The sequence below is a fragment of the Haliotis rufescens genome, unplaced genomic scaffold (genome assembly GCF_023055435.1).
Source record: "Haliotis rufescens isolate VD_foot unplaced genomic scaffold, xgHalRufe1.0.p SCAF_6, whole genome shotgun sequence".
NCBI lineage: Eukaryota > Metazoa > Mollusca > Gastropoda > Lepetellida > Haliotidae > Haliotis > Haliotis rufescens.
This window is the reverse complement of record NW_025964334.1, coordinates 21,769,948-21,791,082: the sequence shown is the minus strand read 5'-3', so window position 1 is coordinate 21,791,082 and position 21,135 is coordinate 21,769,948. Positions and strand designations below refer to the sequence as shown.

Genomic DNA, 21,135 nt, shown 5'->3' with positions numbered 1-21,135 from the left:
ACATGATTTATCACATATTTGTATGACAAATGGTGTTAATTTGCAAAAGATTACGATAACAGTAAGTGAAATATTAAAACATTGAAAAACAGACTCCATGTCCCTTATGTGCCACCGTACTTATGAGCCAACGTCCGTTCCCATAGTTCAGTACTTTCAAAATGCGGCCTTAGCGGGAGAACAAAATCAAACATGGAGCGCGGTTCTTATTTTCACAACATCTTCAGCAATAAAACCATCATGGTACGAAGCCTGACCACCCGTACTGATTGTATGAGTGTTATCTGTACACGTGCATTTTACATTTGTCGTAGGATAGGAGTATGAGTGAGTGAGTTAAGATTTATAGTCACATGTAGGGTAGGATGGTTTAATTTTCATTGATTTTGTGTGGTTAGTTAGTGATTTCAAGTATGATGTGGAATGTTTTGTAGAGACTGCGATAAGGCGAGATGAGGACCCTGCTATTCATTACGTGTATAGGGATCCGTGAAGATCGGGGCTAGAATAGGTCTTCAGCAACCCATGCTTGTCTTAAGAGGCGACTAACGGGATCGGATGGTCAGGCTCGCTGACTTGGTTGATGCATGTCATCGTATCCTAATTGTGTAGATCGATGCTCATGGTGTCAATCACTGGATTGCCTGGTCCTGACTCGATTATTTACAGACCGGCGTCATATATCTGAGATATTGCCAAGAGCGGCGTTAAGCACAAACAAATAAACAAACAAACAAGTGTGTATAAGGCCAGATGATGACACTACTATTCATTACGTGTATAAGGCTAAATGAGGACATTATCTTTCATACAGCTGGAGTATTGCTGAATGCGGCGTTTAAAATTTAAAAAAAAAAATCTTGTTTCAGTGATTCTAACCATTCGATGTCGCGGTCGCGTGACGTTAGTCGATGTCACGGTTCTTCTGTGTTTTTTTTCTAAATTTGACTTTCCGATCCAAAACCAGCTCGTATGACATCAACTCTACTTCTTTGCTTGAATTAAATTATGGTGACGTCCAGAAATGTTGTTTGATCAGAGTGACAACATTCAAGGCTTTCAAAAAAATTTAAACTGCCATTCAAGAATGATGTCCGATACAATTCGCTATTTTGACATGTACCATATTGTCCCATGTTCTTTAGGTGAACAATTGACTTGCCTTTGCACGTGGGTGGCACCGACATACGCTCACCTTTTCGCGAACACCTGGTACCTACACTATTTGATAGTGATTCATAAACGCATGCTCATGAAAGAGTCGGAATCGTAAATCGACCCTGCTTTTGCAGTATGTCACTTTTATTCAGATATAATAGCATCTGTTATGGCGGCAGAGGGTGTGAAAGGGAATGTTTTGTGGAGACAACTGCTAATTACATGTATATTATTGATTTATTTTTAAAGACTTAGTGTTACAATGTACTTCGGCCTATATGCATTCAAACATATTTGATGGAACGCACACCATCTAACCATGACCTATGTACAAAGTGCTATGACTTTAATCACTGATATAAATAGGATATTAATAGGATATTAATAGGATATAAATAGGATATAATGGACGTATACGGTTACAGTTAATTCTTAATGTTTCTTCTCAATGTACTTTGCCCAAATATGTTCCGTCATATCTCCCGACTATAAGTAAACAGTAACGCCAGCTTGGCCTCTACGATCACATGTGGTAAAGCACTTAACTTGGAAGATGAATTCTAATCTTTTCACATTTCTGCAGAAACAATTGATGTGAAACGCTGTGTTTTTTTAAGTTGGAAAGTGTGCAGCTTCTCAAGTGACATTATTTCATTTCCGTCATTATATTGTTATTCACTCAGTATCCAGAATTACTATTTACTGACTAAACGTCATCAGATTGCAACGCAAATACTGCAGTCTGATTCAGGTTTTGGACGCGGTGTAAGGCAGGTGTAAGCCTCTGCATGAACAATATGTAATTTGAAATAGGTTGTAAGTGGGGTAACGAAAATGCGAACCAAAATTACGATTATTTTGATGACACTTGTAAAAGAAAATATATTTAAGGAATTGTTCCCTAGATGGTAATGTTCATACAACTTGGTAGAGGAGAGATGGAATCTGCCCTCCATCGACGTTAGTGTAATTCGTGCTGTGTTGTGAGTTCCCGAAGGTAAAACGAACACCGTCAGCACATAAAATCTCTCTCTTTCCATTTTGTCCTCGCCACGTATCACCGCCTTGTATCAGCACTGCCAGAGTATACCATACTCCCGTTGTCATAGCAACAGGCTTCTCAAACACCACATCAAACACTTGACTGTTGACTTTGTACTCAGTTTTATCTTGAATCCTGCACTGGAGAACATCTTCCACGTTCCCAAAGTAGGTGGTGACAAAGTAGGTAGCGGGTTTAGTCTCACGGAAAGGTCCATACAGGCTGTATCCACAGAGCATCAGGTTGCGGCTGCTTTTGAATGACACAGAATCGTACCTTTTACCACTAACTGACCATTCTGATAGGTATTGTGTTGAAAACCTTGTTATAGAATGCGCAATTGTTTGTTTTCTTTGACTAGTGTTGAAGGGTTTCACATGATTGTCAGGGCATCCAATATATTCAAAGATCGTGAGACGCTCCTGTTCAGTCAAGAGACCGCTAGCTTTAACGTCGCTAGCCAGGAACTTTTGCTCCAAAAGAGGAAATCTTACTTTCAGTAAAGTCTCTCCAAGAACTGTTCGCTTGATCTCAGGAGTTACCTCCCTTCCCTGACGTCTGCACTCTGCCTCTGCCCAGGAGTTAACGGCGCTAAAGATGACGTGCTCCTCGGCTAACAAATCATCTGACTCCACAATCTTCTGCAACAACACTTGGCTCAGTGTCAGGAAACCAGATGACTGTAGTGACCTCTCACCTGTATCTTTAATCAAGGTGAAGGCCTTCTGAAACAACTGGCTTTGATCAAACCGATGAGCAGCATCTAGAATCACACAGGCGTTGTCAACGTTGAGGTGTTTCTCCAGGAACTCCAGACATTGTGATTCTAAGGCGGTGATGGCATATTTTCTGGAGGCGTACAGTAGAGCTGTTACGTTGTCAGCATCAACAGTTGTGTTGTCTGTGTAAAGGTATCTGAAGAAGGAGAGGACTACGAATAATTTTGCTGCCAAATGATGCAGTATTTGAAAAAAGATAATACTACCGTTCAACGTAAAATGCATTTGAGATCAGTTAAAGTTTGCATGCCTGAATATTTGATTTCATTGTTGACATATGTTCTCGCCGTTGGAGTTGTATGTGAATTTAATGCTGCTTTGAAGAGGTTTTCAATAATCATTACGTCTCTCATTTTAGAACGAGGTCTCACATGCCTAATTAACTGATCAGTGTATTAGACAGTTTTCACTTTGGTTAAATCCGTGAGTATGGAATCTGTTTAGGAGACATTTTGGTCATTCTCTTGTGTTGAAGTTTTATATATTTTCAATATCCCCACATGAGCATGACATACACCCAACATGTGGCCCTACAGCGCTGGTATAAGATGGCTTTAGACTTTAAATTCTCAACAGACGCCATCTGTAAAAGAGCAGCGCTGGTAAAAGGCCGAAAACAAGGACCAATGCCTACATCAGCAGGATCGACAGCCTGCACTCAGTATTCCCTCTGGAGAATGATGGTCATCATTATCACAGAACTTTAAAAACTGTTTGTTTGGGAGTACAGTGTTACTATTATAGTTTTTTAAATAATGTTCTGTTCTGTAATACTGTAATTATAAATCCTTACAAGAGAAACTGTCTGAAATCCTTGTGCTCTATTTCCGGAACACTGACTTCCGACGTCTCCGCCAGGGGGCCGGTAAACATGGCGTGGAACACACAACTTCTGCTGATGAGCACGTAGCGATGGGCCTTACTCACGTGACCTGTACTTCCCACACGAAATGTGACGTCACAAATTTCTTCCGCATCGAACATGCGTAGATTGCATTCAGCAAGGGTCTTCCCCGCTTGCCAGTTGTCAACAAACCCTGACGCACTTTCAGCCTGATGTACGTTAAGAGCCGCCATTTGTATCTGAAAGTTGGCAAGATATATGAAAGGCATTGGCGTATCAGTCTGATCAAATAGGTGAGTCAGCTTAATGTGGGAGGAAAACCCGATGTGATGCAAGTCTCAGACGTTTACCACTTCGGTGAAACCCATGAGCACGGGTATGGTGCTGACAAACCTAGAAACATAATCGGGGCGAACCGGGATTCGAACCCATTATCATAGGTTTCTGGCGTGCCAAAGGGACGCAACACTGCACAGCAAATCGCGGCGCCTTAGACGACTGGGCCACCCGTGTAACCTGCAAGAAGACTCGTCCCCCTATCGATGAATGTTATGTGCGAAAATACGACAAACCAGTCCGAATGCGGGTATGATTTCAAGTTCTTCGTCAAAGAATACCCCAGAAATAATTTTTGATTTTACATATGTCTTGCCTCTAAAGGGGCGGTCGGGTAGCCGAGTGGTTAAAGCGTTCGCTCGTCACGCCGAAGACCCGGGTTCGATTCCCGACATTGGTACAATGTGAGAAGCCCATTTCTGGTGTCCCCCGCCGTGATATTGCTGGAATAACGTAAAAGCGGCGTAAAACCATACTCACTCACTCACTCTTGCCTCTAAAATATACCCAAGACAGTTAAAGGTGTTCAATCATACTGTATAATGTCGCATGTCCTGATGTGCTTTAAGTTGCATTTGAAATATATATAATCTATGGGGAAATATATGTGAACCATTACACAACGAGTTGACAATTGTTTTAGGTATGCCCGTTTGCGCTAAGACGCAACCCGGTCGCAAAAATGGCTATGAGAGGGGCACGAGTCGCCATTCGGCTTGTCTCGGAATAACACGAGTTGGTCACGAATGAGCTCACCGAAGTCATCAAGGAGTTCGCCACTTGTCGTTTAAATTATGTTACAAATTAAGCTACACGAGGTAAGATATTCAATAAGTGAGTGAGTGAGTGTGTATTGTTTTACGCCGCTTTTAGCAATATTCCAGCAATATCACGACGGGGGACACCAGAAATGGGCTTCACACATTGTACCTATGTCGGGGATCGAACCCGGATCTTTAGTACTTGTATAATTGTATTATGACAATATTTGTACTTAAGTGCCTCATAGGCCATGTTGGCCAGACAATGTACATTAATACATGTAGGTGCGATATGTAGTATTATTTGTATTTACGTCGTGTGACAAGATGATTAAATAATCTTCTTCTTCTAATCTTTTCACACTTCTGCACAAACACTTGATGTGAAACAAATCGTTGGAAAATACGAAGCTGTTTAAGTGGACCTTTTTCATAATTTCATTAACATTATCATAAATATTGTTATCCATTTATATTACACAATTAGAATGTACTAGGTATGTTCGATTTTAAAAATTTTAGTCAAACGGAGTTAACCAGTGTCAATCAAGGATATCCGACTCAGAACGTATAAAATACAACCTTAGATGCAATAATGGCTGCCAGGAGACGGAGAAACCCCAAACCCTTTGCTAAAACACACAGCTTCAGAGAAGTTAACAAGTGTTTCATTTCGTGGCAAAGCTGTCATCGTATCTTTGTCTATTGAATGTCAATCGAAAGTGACATTTGCACTGACATATATACAATCAATATCCAGTTAATTATATTCATTAAAATCTCTATATTCATGATTGAATCTTTAAATTAAACTACATTTCTTTGACGATAACGTCACTTGGAGACTGCGAACCAGAGAACCGTGCCCCAGGCACTGACAAGACGCAATCAGGCCCTATTTATTTTTTAAAGTATTTATATCAACGATCGAAAGTTACATTTCACTGACATATATAATAATCATACCTAGTTAGTTATATTCATTAAAATCACTATATTCATGATTGAATCAATAAATTAAACAAATTTTCTTTATAGGTGGACCCGTGAAGATTCGGGATAGAATAGGTCTTGAGCAACCCATGCTTGCCGTGAAAGGCGACTATGCTTGTCGTAAAAGGTGACTAACGGGATCGGATGGTCAGGCTCGCTGTCTTTGTTGATGCATGTCACCTATCCCAAATGCGTGGATCGATGCTCCTGATGTTAATCACTGGATTGTCTGGCCCAGACTCGATTATTTACCGACCGCTGTCATATAGCTGGAATATTGCTGAGTGCGGCGTTAAACAACAAACCAAACTAAACCAAACCTTTTACAGACGCCCCAAACACGGACAAGACGCCATCAGGACTAAACGGTGCGTTCCTTTCAAAACCCTGGCCGACGGGGGTGAACCAAGGTATAACCCGAGTTGACCTTGATTGACCAATGTTAGCTCATGTCAACTCATTTACGTCATAATACGGTTGACCAAGGTCTCCCTTATCGACTGAATCCTTGGGGTACTTTGGTTAGCAAATTTTCATAATCGAACGCACCTTCCAATACCGCAGGCTTGTTCGAGTGTTGGTGGTGTAAGGGAGGCAACTCCAACAATTTCAACATTCCAGACAGAGGCACTTCAAACATGTTGTTTACTGTATTCATATCAAACCAATTTGACGCAAATAAGTTTCATACATTCGTGGGTACGGAATGGAATTGAAGAGTGGTCTAAAATAGGTGTGTCCGGCACACTAATTGTATAAATATAACTAGAACAATAACATCAGGACATCACATGAGCCTGTAATAGATCAGACTTCACACCTGACCGGTTTGTGAGTCTTGTTTCTCAAATCGAAAACAGTATCTATGACACAAGGCTGAACCCAATACTACGCTGGTACAAAGGCTGCTCTACTTTCTACCCACATGTTCGTTTACTTACCAATATCTGGAAGACAGACACAAACCGAACTGATCACAGAGTCACCGAGAGTGTTATTGGATCAATTAGCACTTGGATATCTTGATTTTTAACAACCTACCCAACCGAGGGTGTTATTGGACCAATTAGCTCTTGGATATCTTGATTTTTAACAACAAGGCTTCCCCACCAATACTGTTATTGGATCAATTAGCACTTGGATATCTTGATTTTTAACAACTAGGCTACCCCACCGAGTGTGTTATTGGATCAATTAGCACTTGGATATCTTGATTTTTAACAACTAGCCTACCCCACCGAGAGTGTTATTGGATCAATTAGCTCTTGGATATCTTGATTTTTAACAACTAGCCTACCCCACCGAGAGTGTTATTGGATCAATTAGATCTTGGATATCTTGATTTTTAACAACTAGGCTACCCCAACGAGAGTTTTATTGGATCAATTAGATCTTGGATATCTTGATTTTTAACAACTAGCCTACCCCACCGAGAGTGTTATTGGATCAATTAGCTCTTGGATATCTTGATTTTTAACAACCTACCCAACCGAGGGTGTTATTGGACCAATTAGCTCTTGGATATCTTGATTTTTAACAACAAGGCTTCCCCACCAATACTGTTATTGGATCAATTAGCACTTGGATATCTTGATTTTTAACAACTAGGCTACCCCACCGAGTGTGTTATTGGATCAATTAGCACTTGGATATCTTGATTTTTAACAACTAGCCTACCCCACCGAGAGTGTTATTGGATCAATTAGCTCTTGGATATCTTGATTTTTAACAACTAGCCTACCCCACCGAGAGTGTTATTGGATCAATTAGATCTTGGATATCTTGATTTTTAACAACTAGGCTACCCCAACGAGAGTTTTATTGGATCAATTAGATCTTGGATATCTTGATTTTTAACAACTAGCCTACCCCACCGAGAGTGTTATTGGATCAATTAGCTCTTGGATATCTTGATTTTTAACAACCTACCCAACCGAGGGTGTTATTGGACCAATTAGCTCTTGGATATCTTGATTTTTAACAACAAGGCTTCCCCACCAATACTGTTATTGGATCAATTAGCACTTGGATATCTTGATTTTTAACAACTAGGCTACCCCACCGAGTGTGTTATTGGATCAATTAGCACTTGGATATCTTGATTTTTAACAACTAGCCTACCCCACCGAGAGTGTTATTGGATCAATTAGCTCTTGGATATCTTGATTTTTAACAACTAGCCTACCCCACCGAGAGTGTTATTGGATCAATTAGATCTTGGATATCTTGATTTTTAACAACTAGGCTACCCCAACGAGAGTTTTATTGGATCAATTAGATCTTGGATATCTTGATTTTTAACAACTAGCCTACCCCACCGAGAGTGTTATTGGATCAATTAGATCTTGGATATCTTGATTTTTAACAACTAGGCTACCCCACCGAGAGTGTTATTTGATCAATTAGCACTTGGATATCTTGATTTTTAACAACTAGCTACCCCACCGAGACTGTTATTGGATCAATTAGCTCTTGTAACCTGATGTACGTTAGTAGTCGCCATTTTTTATCTGAAAGTTGGCATGATATATGAAAGGCATTGGCGTATCAGTCTCATCAAATAGGTTTCAGATTCAGGTACAGTTAGCCAAAGAGAGCACATACATGTCTATATAGTTCCAACAGAGGCCATTCTGGATGTACAAGTGATTTGGAGGAAGGGTAATTTTTTTCAAAGACAGGCAAGTTTGCCTTCACATTAGGAGTAAATTACTTTGTAAGGTAACCCCTTCCTTTGAAGTAAAATGCATTGAAGTGGTGACTCCTAAATGTTCGTTTCTCAAATATGATTGCAATTCTTCAATCAATCAACCTTTATTTACAAATATGCTGAAAGGCTACATGCCCATTGTACATATTGCATTGGAAGTGTAATATACATATGATCAACTAATCCTTGATATGCATTTTCTATAATTCATTGCATGAAATACATATGATGTCACATTTTACATGTTGCCATTTCCGAAGCAAATAAACTTGACAATATTTGGTGGTTTGTACATATAAGGAGATAAATATTCAATACGCAAATGATCACATATATATATTACTTGACACACAACGAAAAGATCATACTCATCTCGTACTTCCTGCTTATTGGATATTTTACAAACTCTGTATTCTTTTAACATTTGTGTGTTTGTCCCTGTTCAAAGTTAAGATTAGGCGGTGAGCATCTTATTAGAGAAAAAAGATATTCTATTTTGGCAAAAGAGGTGTCAAAAGGTATTCTTCAGTTATACATTGATTTGTAATCATTACATTAAATTTTACCAAGTTCAAAAATAGTTTTCTTAACAGATGCGACCCAATTTAGGCTTCCAGAGCTATCATACAATGACATCATTTCATAACATTTTCTTGGATATCTATAAGAAGGTATATATTAATTTTACCAAATGCCTTGGAACTTAATCCTGTGCATATGTAAACAATGTAACTTTACCACATTCACCATACACTTAACAGATGTTGAAGGTATGTTTTGTAGAGGCTACGGTATTGAGGCTACGAGATGAGGACACTATTATTAATTACATGTACAAGTATATTATTTATTTATTTTTTGAAAGTGTTACTTTGACCTACATGTAAAAATATTCAAGCTTATTTGTTTGAACACAATCCATCAAGCGTGAACTCAATGTAAACTGTAATAATTTTTATCACCGATTTTAATTGCACCTGATTTTTTTATGTTGCTTCTCCTTATATTTATAAAAAATATGTTTGTCATATTCTTTCAGTCTTGTGTAAACAGTGACGCCAGGTTGGCCTCCATCATTCACATATGCTGAATCACTTAACTTGGCATACGTGATTTCTAATCTCACATTTCTGAAGAAACACATCATGTGAAACATCTCATTGTTTTAGTTGGAAAGTGAACAGCTGCCCAAGTGAAATTATTTCATTAACATCATTATTTTGTTATCCATTTTAATTCAAGATTACAAAACACTGACGAAACATCAATATACCGTATCCCCCATACCGCAGGTAAGTTCGGGCGTGAGACAGGGTGTAAGGGAGGTAACTCCAGCATGCACAATTGTCAAGATCGATGGAACTTTAAATAGGTTGTTTACTGCATTTATATCCAATCAATTTGACCTAAATAAGTGTTATAACAATTGTGAGTAAGGAATGAAATATAAGGAATGTCTCAAATCGGCGTGCGGTGCACAGTAATTGTATGACTATACGATAACAGTGGCGACGACAGCAGGACATCACATAAGCCGATAATAGGTCAGACGGAACATACGAGCGGCCTATGAATATTGCACCTAAAATGAACAATACCTAACACACGGCTAAACCCAGTACTATGATGATATAATTGATCCTCTACTTCCTACCCACATGTTCGTTTACTTACCAATATCTGGAAAACAGACACGAACCGAACTGTTTACTGAGTTACCGCTGAGAATGTACAGGTCTGTGTGTGGGTCACGTGATCTACTTTCGGTTCAAGTGTACAGGTGAATGGTGAGTGGAAAGTTTATTGTGTCTAATAATAATTATGTGTAATATGACTAATGTGTCTAATTTTGGAAAATGTATCGTTCCTACGGTGGCCCATAAGGGACATGGAATCTGTTTTTCAATTATTTGATATTTCACTTACTTTTATCGTAACCTTTTGCAAATCAACACAATTTGTCATATGAATATGTGATAAATCATGTATATATACAAACGAAAACATGGAAAATATGCTTTTAAGTAGCTATTGAATCGGTGATATGTGAAGCGAAAATGTCAAAAACTAAAATGGAAATGTCAAAAAGAAAAACGAAAAGGTCAAAAACTAAAATGAAAATGTCAAAAACAAAAACAAAAACGAATATGTACGGTGGCTCATAAGGGAATATTTTGATATTTCACATACTGTTATCGTAACCTTTTGCAAATTAACACGATTTGTCATACAAATAATTGATAAATCATGTATAAAGAAGATGGAAATACAGAAAACTATTTCCACCGCGGTGGAAATATCATCACTGCGGTGGAAATATTATCACCACGGTGGGAATACTATCACCGCGGTGGAAATAGTTTTCTATATTTTCCTTTTAGTTTTTGACATTTTCGCTTCACTTTTCAGCGATTCAATATCTTCTTTATACATGATTTATCACATATTTGTATGACAAATCGTGTTAATTTGCAAAAGATTACGATAACATTAAGTGAAATATTAAAACATAGAAAAACAGACTCCATGTCCCTTATGTGCCACCGTACTTATGAGCCAACGTCCGTTCCCATAGTTCAGTACTTTCAAAATGCGGCCTTAGCGGGAGAACAAAATCAAACATGGAGCGCGGTTCTTATTTTCACAACATCTTCAGCAATAAAACTATCATGGTACGAAGCCTGACCACCCCGTACTGATTGTGTGAGTGTTATCTGTACACGTGCATTTGACATTTGTCGTAGGATAGGAGTATGAGTGAGTGAGTTAAGATTTATAGTCACATGTAGGGTAGGATGGTTTAATTTTCATTGATTTTGTGTGGTTAGTTAGTGATTTCAAGTATGATGTGGAATGGTTTGTAGAGACTGCGATAAGGCGAGACGAGGACACTACTATTCATTACGTGTATAGGGATCCGTGAAGATAAGGGGTGGAATAAGTCTTCAGCAACCCATGCTTGTCGTAAGAGGCGACTAACGGGATCGGGTGGTCAGGCTCGCTGCATTGGTTGATGCATGTCATCGTATCCTAATTGTGTGGATCGATGCTCATGGTGTCAATCACTGGATTGTCTGGTCCAGACTCGATTATTTACAGACCGCCGTCATATATCTGAGATATTGCCGAGAGCGGCGTTAAACAACAAACACACGTGTATAAGGCGAGATGAAGACAGTACTATTCATTACGTGTATAAGGCTCGATGAGGACATTACCTTTCATACAGCTGGAGTATTGCTGAATGCGGCGTCAAACCACAAAAAAATTAAAATCTTGTTTCAGTGATTCTAACCATTCGATGTCGCGGTCGTGTGACGTTAGTCGATGTCACGGTTCTACTGTTTTTTTCTAAATTTGACTTTCCGATCCAAAACCAGCTCGTATGACCTCCACTCTACTTCTTTGCTTGAATTAAATTATAGTGACGTGATGACTCCTTAATACTAGTATTCGTTTTGAACTCCACTATCCCATATGACTTAAGAAAAAACTTCATTCCTTGATCCCTGGGGCTTCTGTTACAAATCATTCGTGACCATAGATACAGTTACATATCTATTGTCAGAGGTTCAGGTCAATCTGTCAAAGATGAATTCGAATGCCATCTGAAGTTTACTGAAAAAAACAACCAATATGTGAAATGCTGGACTTCCTCATTGATAACATCTATATGAAATTTGGAGTAAGACATTTAGGCAAAAAGTAGGAATACCCATGGACACCATTTGTGATCCCCTTCTTGCTGATTGGCATCTTCATGCATTTGAATCGGACTTTCTGCTCGGAAAGGCAAAGTCAAACAAGGTAATCTAGCCAAGAAGTATAACTTGAGCTTCAGGTATGTCGATGACCTGATATCTATCAATAACCAATTCTCTTCCACAGACTTACCCACCTGAACTAGAAATAAAGGAAACCAGTGAGACCACCTCATCTGTTTCATATTTAGATCTATGCTTAAAGACTCAGAGTGACAAAACACCCCCCAGAAGACTTTATGAGACGAGAGTTGACTTCTACTTTCCAACAGTCAACTTTCCCTTTTTTGCGAGCAATATCCTGCAGCCTCAGCCCTTTGTGTCCAGAAATGTTGTTTGATCTGAGTGACAACATTCAAGGCTTTCAAAAAGTTTTAAAGTAGACACGTGGACGCATTAGTTACAAGAACGATGTCCGATGCAATTCCCTATTTTGACATGTACCATATTGTCCCATGTTCTGTAGGTGAACAATTGACTTGCCTTTGCACGTGGGTGGCACCGACATACGCTCACCTTTTCGCGAACACCTGGTATCTACACTATTTGATAGTGGTTCATAAACGCATGCTCATGAAAGAGTCGGAATCGGACCCTGCTTTTACAGTATGTCATTTTTATTCTGATATGATAACAACTGTTATGATGGCACAGGGTGTGAGAGGGAATGTTTTCTGGAGACAACTGCTACTTACATGTATATTATTAATTTATTCTTTAAAGGGTTACTTCCACCTATATGCATTCAATCATATTTGATGGAACGCACACCATCTAACCATGACCTATGTACAAAGTGCTATGACTTTAATCACTGATATAAATAGGATATAAATAGGATATAAATTGGACATAAAGGACGTATACGGTTCCACTTAATTCTTTATGTTTCTTCTCAATGTACTTTGAACAAATATGTTCCGTCATATCTCCCGACTATAAGTAAAAAGGGACGCCATCTTGGCCTATACGATCACATGTGGTAAAGCACTTAACTTGGCAGACGATTTCTCATCTTATCACTTTTCTGCAGAAACAATTGATGTGAAACATTGTTATTTTTTATGTTGGAATGTGTGCAGCTTCTCAAGTGACATTATTTCATTACCGTCATTATATTGTTATTCACTCAGTATCCAGGATTACTATTTACTGACAAAACGTCATCAGATCGCAACGCAAATACTGCAGTCTGATTCAGGTTTGGGACGACGTGGTGTAAGGGAGGTGTAAGCCTCTGCATGTACAATATGCTAGAGAGAGGCAATTTGAAATATGTTGTAAGTGATGTAATGAAAATGTGTACCACAATTACGATTATTTTGATGACACTTGTAAAAGAAAATATATATATAAGGAATTGTCCACTGGATGGTAATATTCATGCAACACGGAAGAGGAGAGATGGAATCTGCCCGTGGTCGACGCTAGTGTCATTCGTGCTGTGTTGTGAGTCCCTGAAGGTAAAACTAACACCGTCAGCACATAAAATCTCTCTCTTTCCATTTTTTCCTAGCCACGTATCTCTGCCTTGTATCAGCACTGTCAGAGTATACCATACTCCCGCTGTCATAGCAACACGCTTCTCAAAAACCACATCAAACACTTCACTGTTGACTTTGTACTTAGTGTTATCTTGAATCCTGCACTGGAGAACATCTTCCACGTTCCCAAAGTAGGTGGTGACAAAGTAGGTAGAGGGTGTAGTCTCATAGGCACGCCCATACAGGCTGTATCCACAGAGCATCAGGTTTCGGCTGCTTTTGAATGAAATAGAATCGCACCTCTTACCATCAACTGACCATTCTAATGCGTATTGTGTTGAAAACCTTGTTATAGAATGCGTCATTCTTTGTTTTCTATGATTAGTGTTGAAGGGTTTCACATCATTGTCAGGGCATCCAATATATTCAAGGATCGTGAGACGCTCCTGTTCAGTCAAGAGACCGCTAGCTTTAACGTCCTTAGCCAGGAACGTTAGCTTTAAAAGAGGAAATCTTACTTTCAGTAAAGTCTCTCCAAGAACTGTTCGCTTGATATCAGGAGTTACCTCCCTTCCCTGACGTCTGCACTCTGCCTCTGCCCAGTGGTTAATGGCGTTAAAGATGACGTGCTCCTCGGCTGACAAATCATCTGACTCCACAATCTTCTGCAACAACACTTGTCTCAGTGTCAGGAAACCAGATGACTGTAGTGACCTCTCACCTGTATCTTTAATCAAGGTCAAGGCCTTCTGAAACAACTGACTTTGATCAAAACGATGAGCAGCATCTAGAATCACACAGGCGTTGTCAACGTTGAGGTGTTTCTCCAGGAACTCCAGACATTTGGAGTCTAAGGCGGTGATGGCATATTTTCTGGAGGCGTACAGTAGAGCTGTACGTTGTCAGCATCAACAGTTGTATTGTCTGTGTAAAGGTATCTGAAGAAGGAGAGGACTACAAATAATTTTGCTTCCAAATGATGCAGTATTTGAAAAAAGATAATACTACCGCTCAACATTAAATGTATTTAAGATCAGTTAAAATTTGCATGCCAGAATATTTGATTTCATGGTTGACATATGTTGTCGTTGGAGTTGTATGTGAATTTAATGCTGCTTTGGAGAGGTTTTCAACAATCATTACGTCTCTCATTTTAGAACGAGGTCTGACATGCCTAATTAAGTGATCAGCGTATTAGACAGTTTTCACTTAGGTTAAATCCGTGAGTATGGAATCTGTTTAGGAGACTGGTCATTCCCTTGTGTTGAAGTTTTATATATTTTCAATATCCCCACATGAGCATGACATACACCCAACATGTGGCCATACAGCGCTGGTATAAGATGGCTTTAGACTTTAAATTCTCAACAGACGCCATCTGTAAAAGAGCCGCGCTGGTAAAAGGCCGAAAACAAGGACCAATGCCTACATCAGCTGGATCGACAGCCTGCATTCAGTATTCCCTCTGGAGAATGATGGTCATCATTATCACAGAACTATAAAAACTGTTTGTTTGGGAGTACAGTGTTACTATCGTAGTTTTCTAAATAACGTTCTGCTATGTAATACTGTAATGATTAATACTTACAAGAGAAACTGTCTGAAATCCTTAGGCTCTATTTCCGGAACACTGACTTCCGACGTCTCCGCCAGGGGGCCGGTAAACATGGCGTGGAACACACAACTTCTGCTGATGAGCACGTAGCGATGGGCCTTACTCACGTGACCTGTACTTCCAACTCGAAATGTGACGTCACAAAGCTCTTCCTCATCGAACATGCGTAAATTACATTGAGCGAGGGTCTTCCCCGCTTGCCAGTTGTCAACAAACCCTGACGCACTTTCAGCTTGTTGTACGTTCACAGCCGCCATTTTATCTGAAAGTGTGCATGACATATAAAAGACATTGAACAAATAGGTTTCAGATCCAGGTACAGTTACCCAACGAAAACTCATTCATGTATCCCCACGTAACATGTTTTTGAGCCTCAAATCTTTTCGAGTTCTTTAACAATACGTTACCATGCGCTTTATGACGGCGAGTCAGCTTAATGTGGGAGGAAAGCCCGAAGTGACGCAGGTCTCAGACGTTTACTACTTCGGTGAAACCCACGAGCACGGGTATGGTGCTGACAAACCTAGAAACATAATCGGGGCGAACCGGGATTCGAACCCATTATCATAGGTTTCTGGCGTGCCAAAGGGACGCAACACTTCACAGCGAATAGCGGCGCCTTAGCCGACTGGGCCACCCGTGTAACCTGCAAGAAGACTCGTCCCCCTATCGATGAATGTTATGTGCGTAAATACGACAAACCAGTCAGAATGCGCGTATGATTTCAAGTTCTTCGTCAAAGAATCCTTCAGAAATAATTTTTGATTTTACACATGTCTTGCCTCTAAAACATACCCAAGACAGTTAAAGGTGTTCAATCATACTGTATAATATCGCATGTCCTGATGTGCTTTAAATTGCATTTGAAATATATATAATCTATGGGGAAATATATGTGAACCATTACACAACGAGTTGACAATTGTTTTAGGTATGCCCGTTTGCGCTAAGACGCAACCCGGTCGCAAAAATGGACATGACAGGGGCACGAGTCGCCATTCGGCTTGTCTCGGAATAACACGAGTTGGTCACGAATGAGCTCACTGAAGACATCAAGGAGTTCGCCACTTGTCGTTGAAATTATGTTACAAATTAAGCTACACGAGGTAAGATATTCAATAAGTGAGTGAGTGAGTGTGTATTGTTTTACGCCGCTTTTAGCAATATTCCAGCAATATCACGGCGGGGGGACACCAGAAAGTGGCTTCACACATTGTACCCATGTCGGGGATCGAACCCGGATCTTTAGCACTTGTATACTTGTATAATGACAATATTTGTACTTAAGTGCCTCATAGGCCATGTTGGCCAGACAATGTACATTAATACGTGTAGGTGTGATATGTAGTATTATTTGTATTTACGTCATGTGACCAGATGATTAAATAATCTTCTTATTCTAATCTTTTCACACTTCTGCACAAACACTTGATGTGAAACAAATATTTGGAAAATGAGAAACTGTTTAAGCTGACTTTTTTCATAATTTCATTAACTTTATCATTTTGTTATCCATTTATAATACACAATTAGAATGTACTAGGTATGTTCGATTTTGAAATTTTTAGTCAAACTGAGCTAACCAGTGTCAACCCAGGATATCCGACTCAGAACGTATAAAATACAACCTTAGATGTAATAATGGCTGCCAGGAGACGGAGAAACCCAAAACCCTTTGCCAAAATACACAGCTTCAGAGAAGTTAACAAGTGTTTCATTTCGTGGCAAAGCTGTCATCGTATCTTTGTCTATTGCATGTCAATCGAAAGTGACATTTGCACTGATATATATTCAATCAATATCTAGTTAATTATATTCATTAAAATCTCTATATTCATGATTGAATCATTAAATTAAACTTCATTTCTTTGACGAAAACGTCACTTGGATACTGCGAACCAGAGAACCGTCCCCCAGGCACTGACAAGACGCAATCAGGCCCTATTTATTTTTGAAGTAAACTGACGTCCAAAAGAAACTTTACCAACTAAAAATATAAATTTTGGACAAAGTATTATTTTTTTTGCGATGAAGTCTATCTTAAACACATAACCTAAATACAACAATAGTGTATGCAGAAAATGTCTGTTACATGTTTTCGAGAGAACACGCGAAAAAGTGAAAAACACGTGCACCACGGACAACTGGAAATGCACGTGCGGGTAAGGGTATAAAACGATTGCATCGGCAAGTCAGACATCCACAGTGATAAAAAAACACATAAGAATTGCCACGACTCACAGTCGAACAACGTGAACGAGCCTTAGGTATGGTACAGATGGGAGCCACCCACGCCAATATTGCACGAACCTTCGGTTGCTCCCGTGTTGCCGTTACCGACATGATGCAACGTTACAGACAGACAGGGCGGACCGCTGATAGGCCAAGAACAGGCAGATCAAGGGTGACCACGCCCAATGATGACCGGTACTTGCGTACCTTGCACCTCTGAAATCGCTTCCTGACAGTGACGTCATCGGCGACAAATGCCTTAGGTCACAGGGTTAGTCGACAGACAGTGGCCAGGAGACTCAGGGCTCATGGAATAAGGGCTTTTAGACCATACAGAGGACAGCTATTGGCAGCGCAACATCGTCGTCTGCGATTGAGATGGGCCCGGACTGAATGACGTTGGCAACGACGTGACTGGCAGAGGGTTGTCTTCACTGACGAAAGTCGATTCTGTATGTTTAGGGCTGATGGAAGACAACGTGTTTACCGCCGAAGGGGTGAACGAACGGCGGCGTGTTGCGTGCAGGAAGTCGTACCATATGGTGGAGGGAGTGTCATGGTGTGGGGAGGGATCTGTGGGCAGGAGAGGACACCGCTAATCATCGTTGACGGAAACTTGACAGCTCAGCGTTACATTGATAACATTCTTCGTCCAGTTGTCCTACCATTTCTCCAACAGCAGCCACGTGGTGTCATTTATCAGCATGACAACGCTAGAGCCAATACAGCCAGAATTGTCACTAACTTCCTCGCAGCCAACAACGTCAACGTCCTGCCGTGGCCTGCACGCTCACCCGCCATGTCCCCCATAAAACACCCCTGGGACTTGATGGATCGCCCATTCGACAACGATCACACTCTCCAGCCAACCGGCAAGAACTGATCTTGGCCCTCCAAGAAGAATGGCGTCAAATCCCACGTGACCTCATCAGTCGACTGACTTTTTCTGTGCGTCGAAGAGTTTTTGCGTGTATTGAGGCATTTGGTGGTCACACACGCTACTAATGACTTGTTATTGAACGTGAGCGATTGTTATGTACTCTGCCTATTGTCCATGATTCTAAAAGCTCGAGTTTTGTACCACACCCAACTTTGGGGGGCTCTGACGTCATTCTCGGTCGCGGTATGATTGTCATTTTCAGTGTTTATTAAGTTGATATATTGATCTTCTCAATACACCTAACTTCATGCATGTATGTTTTGTTGTTTTTGAGCAAGAGTGATTTCAAACTCTGATAAAGTTTCTTTTGGACGTCAGTTTATTTATATCAACAATCGAAAGTTACATTTCACTGAGATATATACAATCAATATCTAGTTAATTATATTCATTAAAATCTCTATATTCATGATTGAATCATTAAATTAAACTACATTTCTTTGACGATAACGTCACTTGGAGACTGCGAACCGGAGAACCCTGCGCCAGGCACTGACAAGACGAAATCAGGCCCTATTTTTTTTGGAAGTATTTATATCAACAATCGAAAGTTACATTTCACTAACATATATAATAATCAATACCTAGTTAATTATATTCATTAAAATCTCTATATTCATGATTGAATCAATAAATTAAACAAATTTTCTTTATAGGTGGACCCGTGAAGATCCGGGGTGGAGAAGGTCTTCAGCAAACCTTGCTTGCCGTGAAAGGCGACTATGCTTGTCGTAAAAGGCGACAGACGGGATCGGATGGTCAGGCGTGTGTGTGTGTGTGTATGTGTGTGTGTGTATGTGTGTGTGTGTGCATAAAAATCAATGCCTTTTGACGAGATACCATCATCCATGTTAGCAATATTCCAGCATTATCACGGCCGGGACAAAGAAATGGGCTTCATACATTGTACTCATGTGGGGAATCGAACCCGGGTCTTCGGCGTGACAAGCGAACGCTTTAATAACTAGGCTACCCCACCGAGACTGTTATTGGATCAATTAGCACTTGAATATTTTGATTTTGAACAACTAGGCTACCCCACCGAGAGTGTTATTGGATCAATTAGCACTTGGATATCTTGATTTTGAACAACTAGGCTACCCCACGGAGAGTGTTATTGGATCAATTAGCACTTGGATATCTTGATTTTGAACAACTAGGCTACCCCACCGAGAGTGTTATTGGATCAATTAGCACTTGGATATCTTGATTTTGAACAACTAGGCTACCCCACCGAGAGTGTTATTGGATCAATTAGCACTTGAATATCTTGATTTTGAACAACTAGGCTACCCCACCGAGAGAACCAGAGAACCCTGCCCCAGGCACTGACAAGACGCAATCAGGCCCTAATCATTTTTTAAGTATTTATATCAACAATCGAAAGTTACATTTCACTGACATATATATAATCAATATCTAGTTAATTATATTCATTAAAATCACTATATTCATGATTGAATCAATAAATTAAACAAATTTTCTTTATAGGTGGGCCCGTGAAGATCCGGGGAGGAATAGGTCTTGAGCAACCCATGCTTGCCGTGAAAGGCGACTATGCTTGTCGTAAAAGGTGACTAACGGGATCGGATGGTCAGGCTCGCTGTCTTGGTTGATGCATGTCATCTATCCCAATTGCGTGGATCGATGCTCATGATGTCAATCGCTGGACTGTCTGGCCCAGATTCGATTATTTACCGACCGCCGTCATATAACTGGAATATTGCTGAGTGTGACGTTAAACAACAAACCAAACTAAAACCAAAATCTTTACAGATGACATCACTTGGAGAGCTGACCTTGGTTGACCAATGTAAGCTCATGTCAACTCATTTACGTCATAATTCGGTTGACCAAGGTCGCCCTTACCGACTGAATATTTGGGGTACTTTGGTTAGCTAATTGACATCATCGAACGCACCTTCCAGTACCGCAGGCTTGTTCGGGTGTTGGTGGTGTAAGGGAGGTAACTCCAACAATTTCCATATTCTAGACAGATGCACTTTGAACATGTTGTTTACTGTATTGATATCAAACCAATTTGACGCAAATAAGTTTCATACATTCGTGGGTTACGGAATGGAATTGAAGGGTGGTCTAAAATAGGTGTGTCCGGCACACTAATTGTATAAATATAACTGGGACAATAACAACAGGACATCACATGAGCCTGTAATAGATCAGACTTCACACCTGGCCGGTTTATGAGTCTTGTTCCTCATATCAACAACAGTATCTATGACACAAGGCTGAACCCAATACTATGTTGGTACAAAGGCTGCTCTACTTTCTACCCACATGTTCGTTTACTTACCAATATCTGGAAGACAGACACAAACCGAACTGATTACAGAGTCACCGATGTCAAAGTCTACTTCCGTGTGTGGGTCACGTGGTCTACTTTCGTTTTAGGTGTACGGGTGAATAGCATATTTATAGGTTTATTGTGTGTCGTGACGTGACTAAAGTGTGTGACATTC

General features: G+C 40.1%; 1 protein-coding gene across 1 annotated transcript; it reads right to left on the bottom strand.

Annotated features, from left to right (window-relative positions):
• Positions 1-1,267: 1,267 nt before the first annotated feature.
• Positions 1,268-21,044, bottom strand: LOC124150778 (BTB/POZ domain-containing protein 6-like). The gene is made up of 3 exons (XM_048385945.1): positions 20,970-21,044; positions 15,457-15,745; positions 1,268-3,115 (listed from the first exon to the last, which is right to left on the bottom strand). Exons 2-3 carry the CDS (start codon positions 15,738-15,740, stop codon positions 2,074-2,076), a joined length of 1,326 nt encoding a protein of 441 aa, XP_048241902.1. The 5' UTR covers positions 15,741-15,745; positions 20,970-21,044; the 3' UTR covers positions 1,268-2,073.
• Between the last annotated feature and the right edge of the window lie 91 nt (positions 21,045-21,135).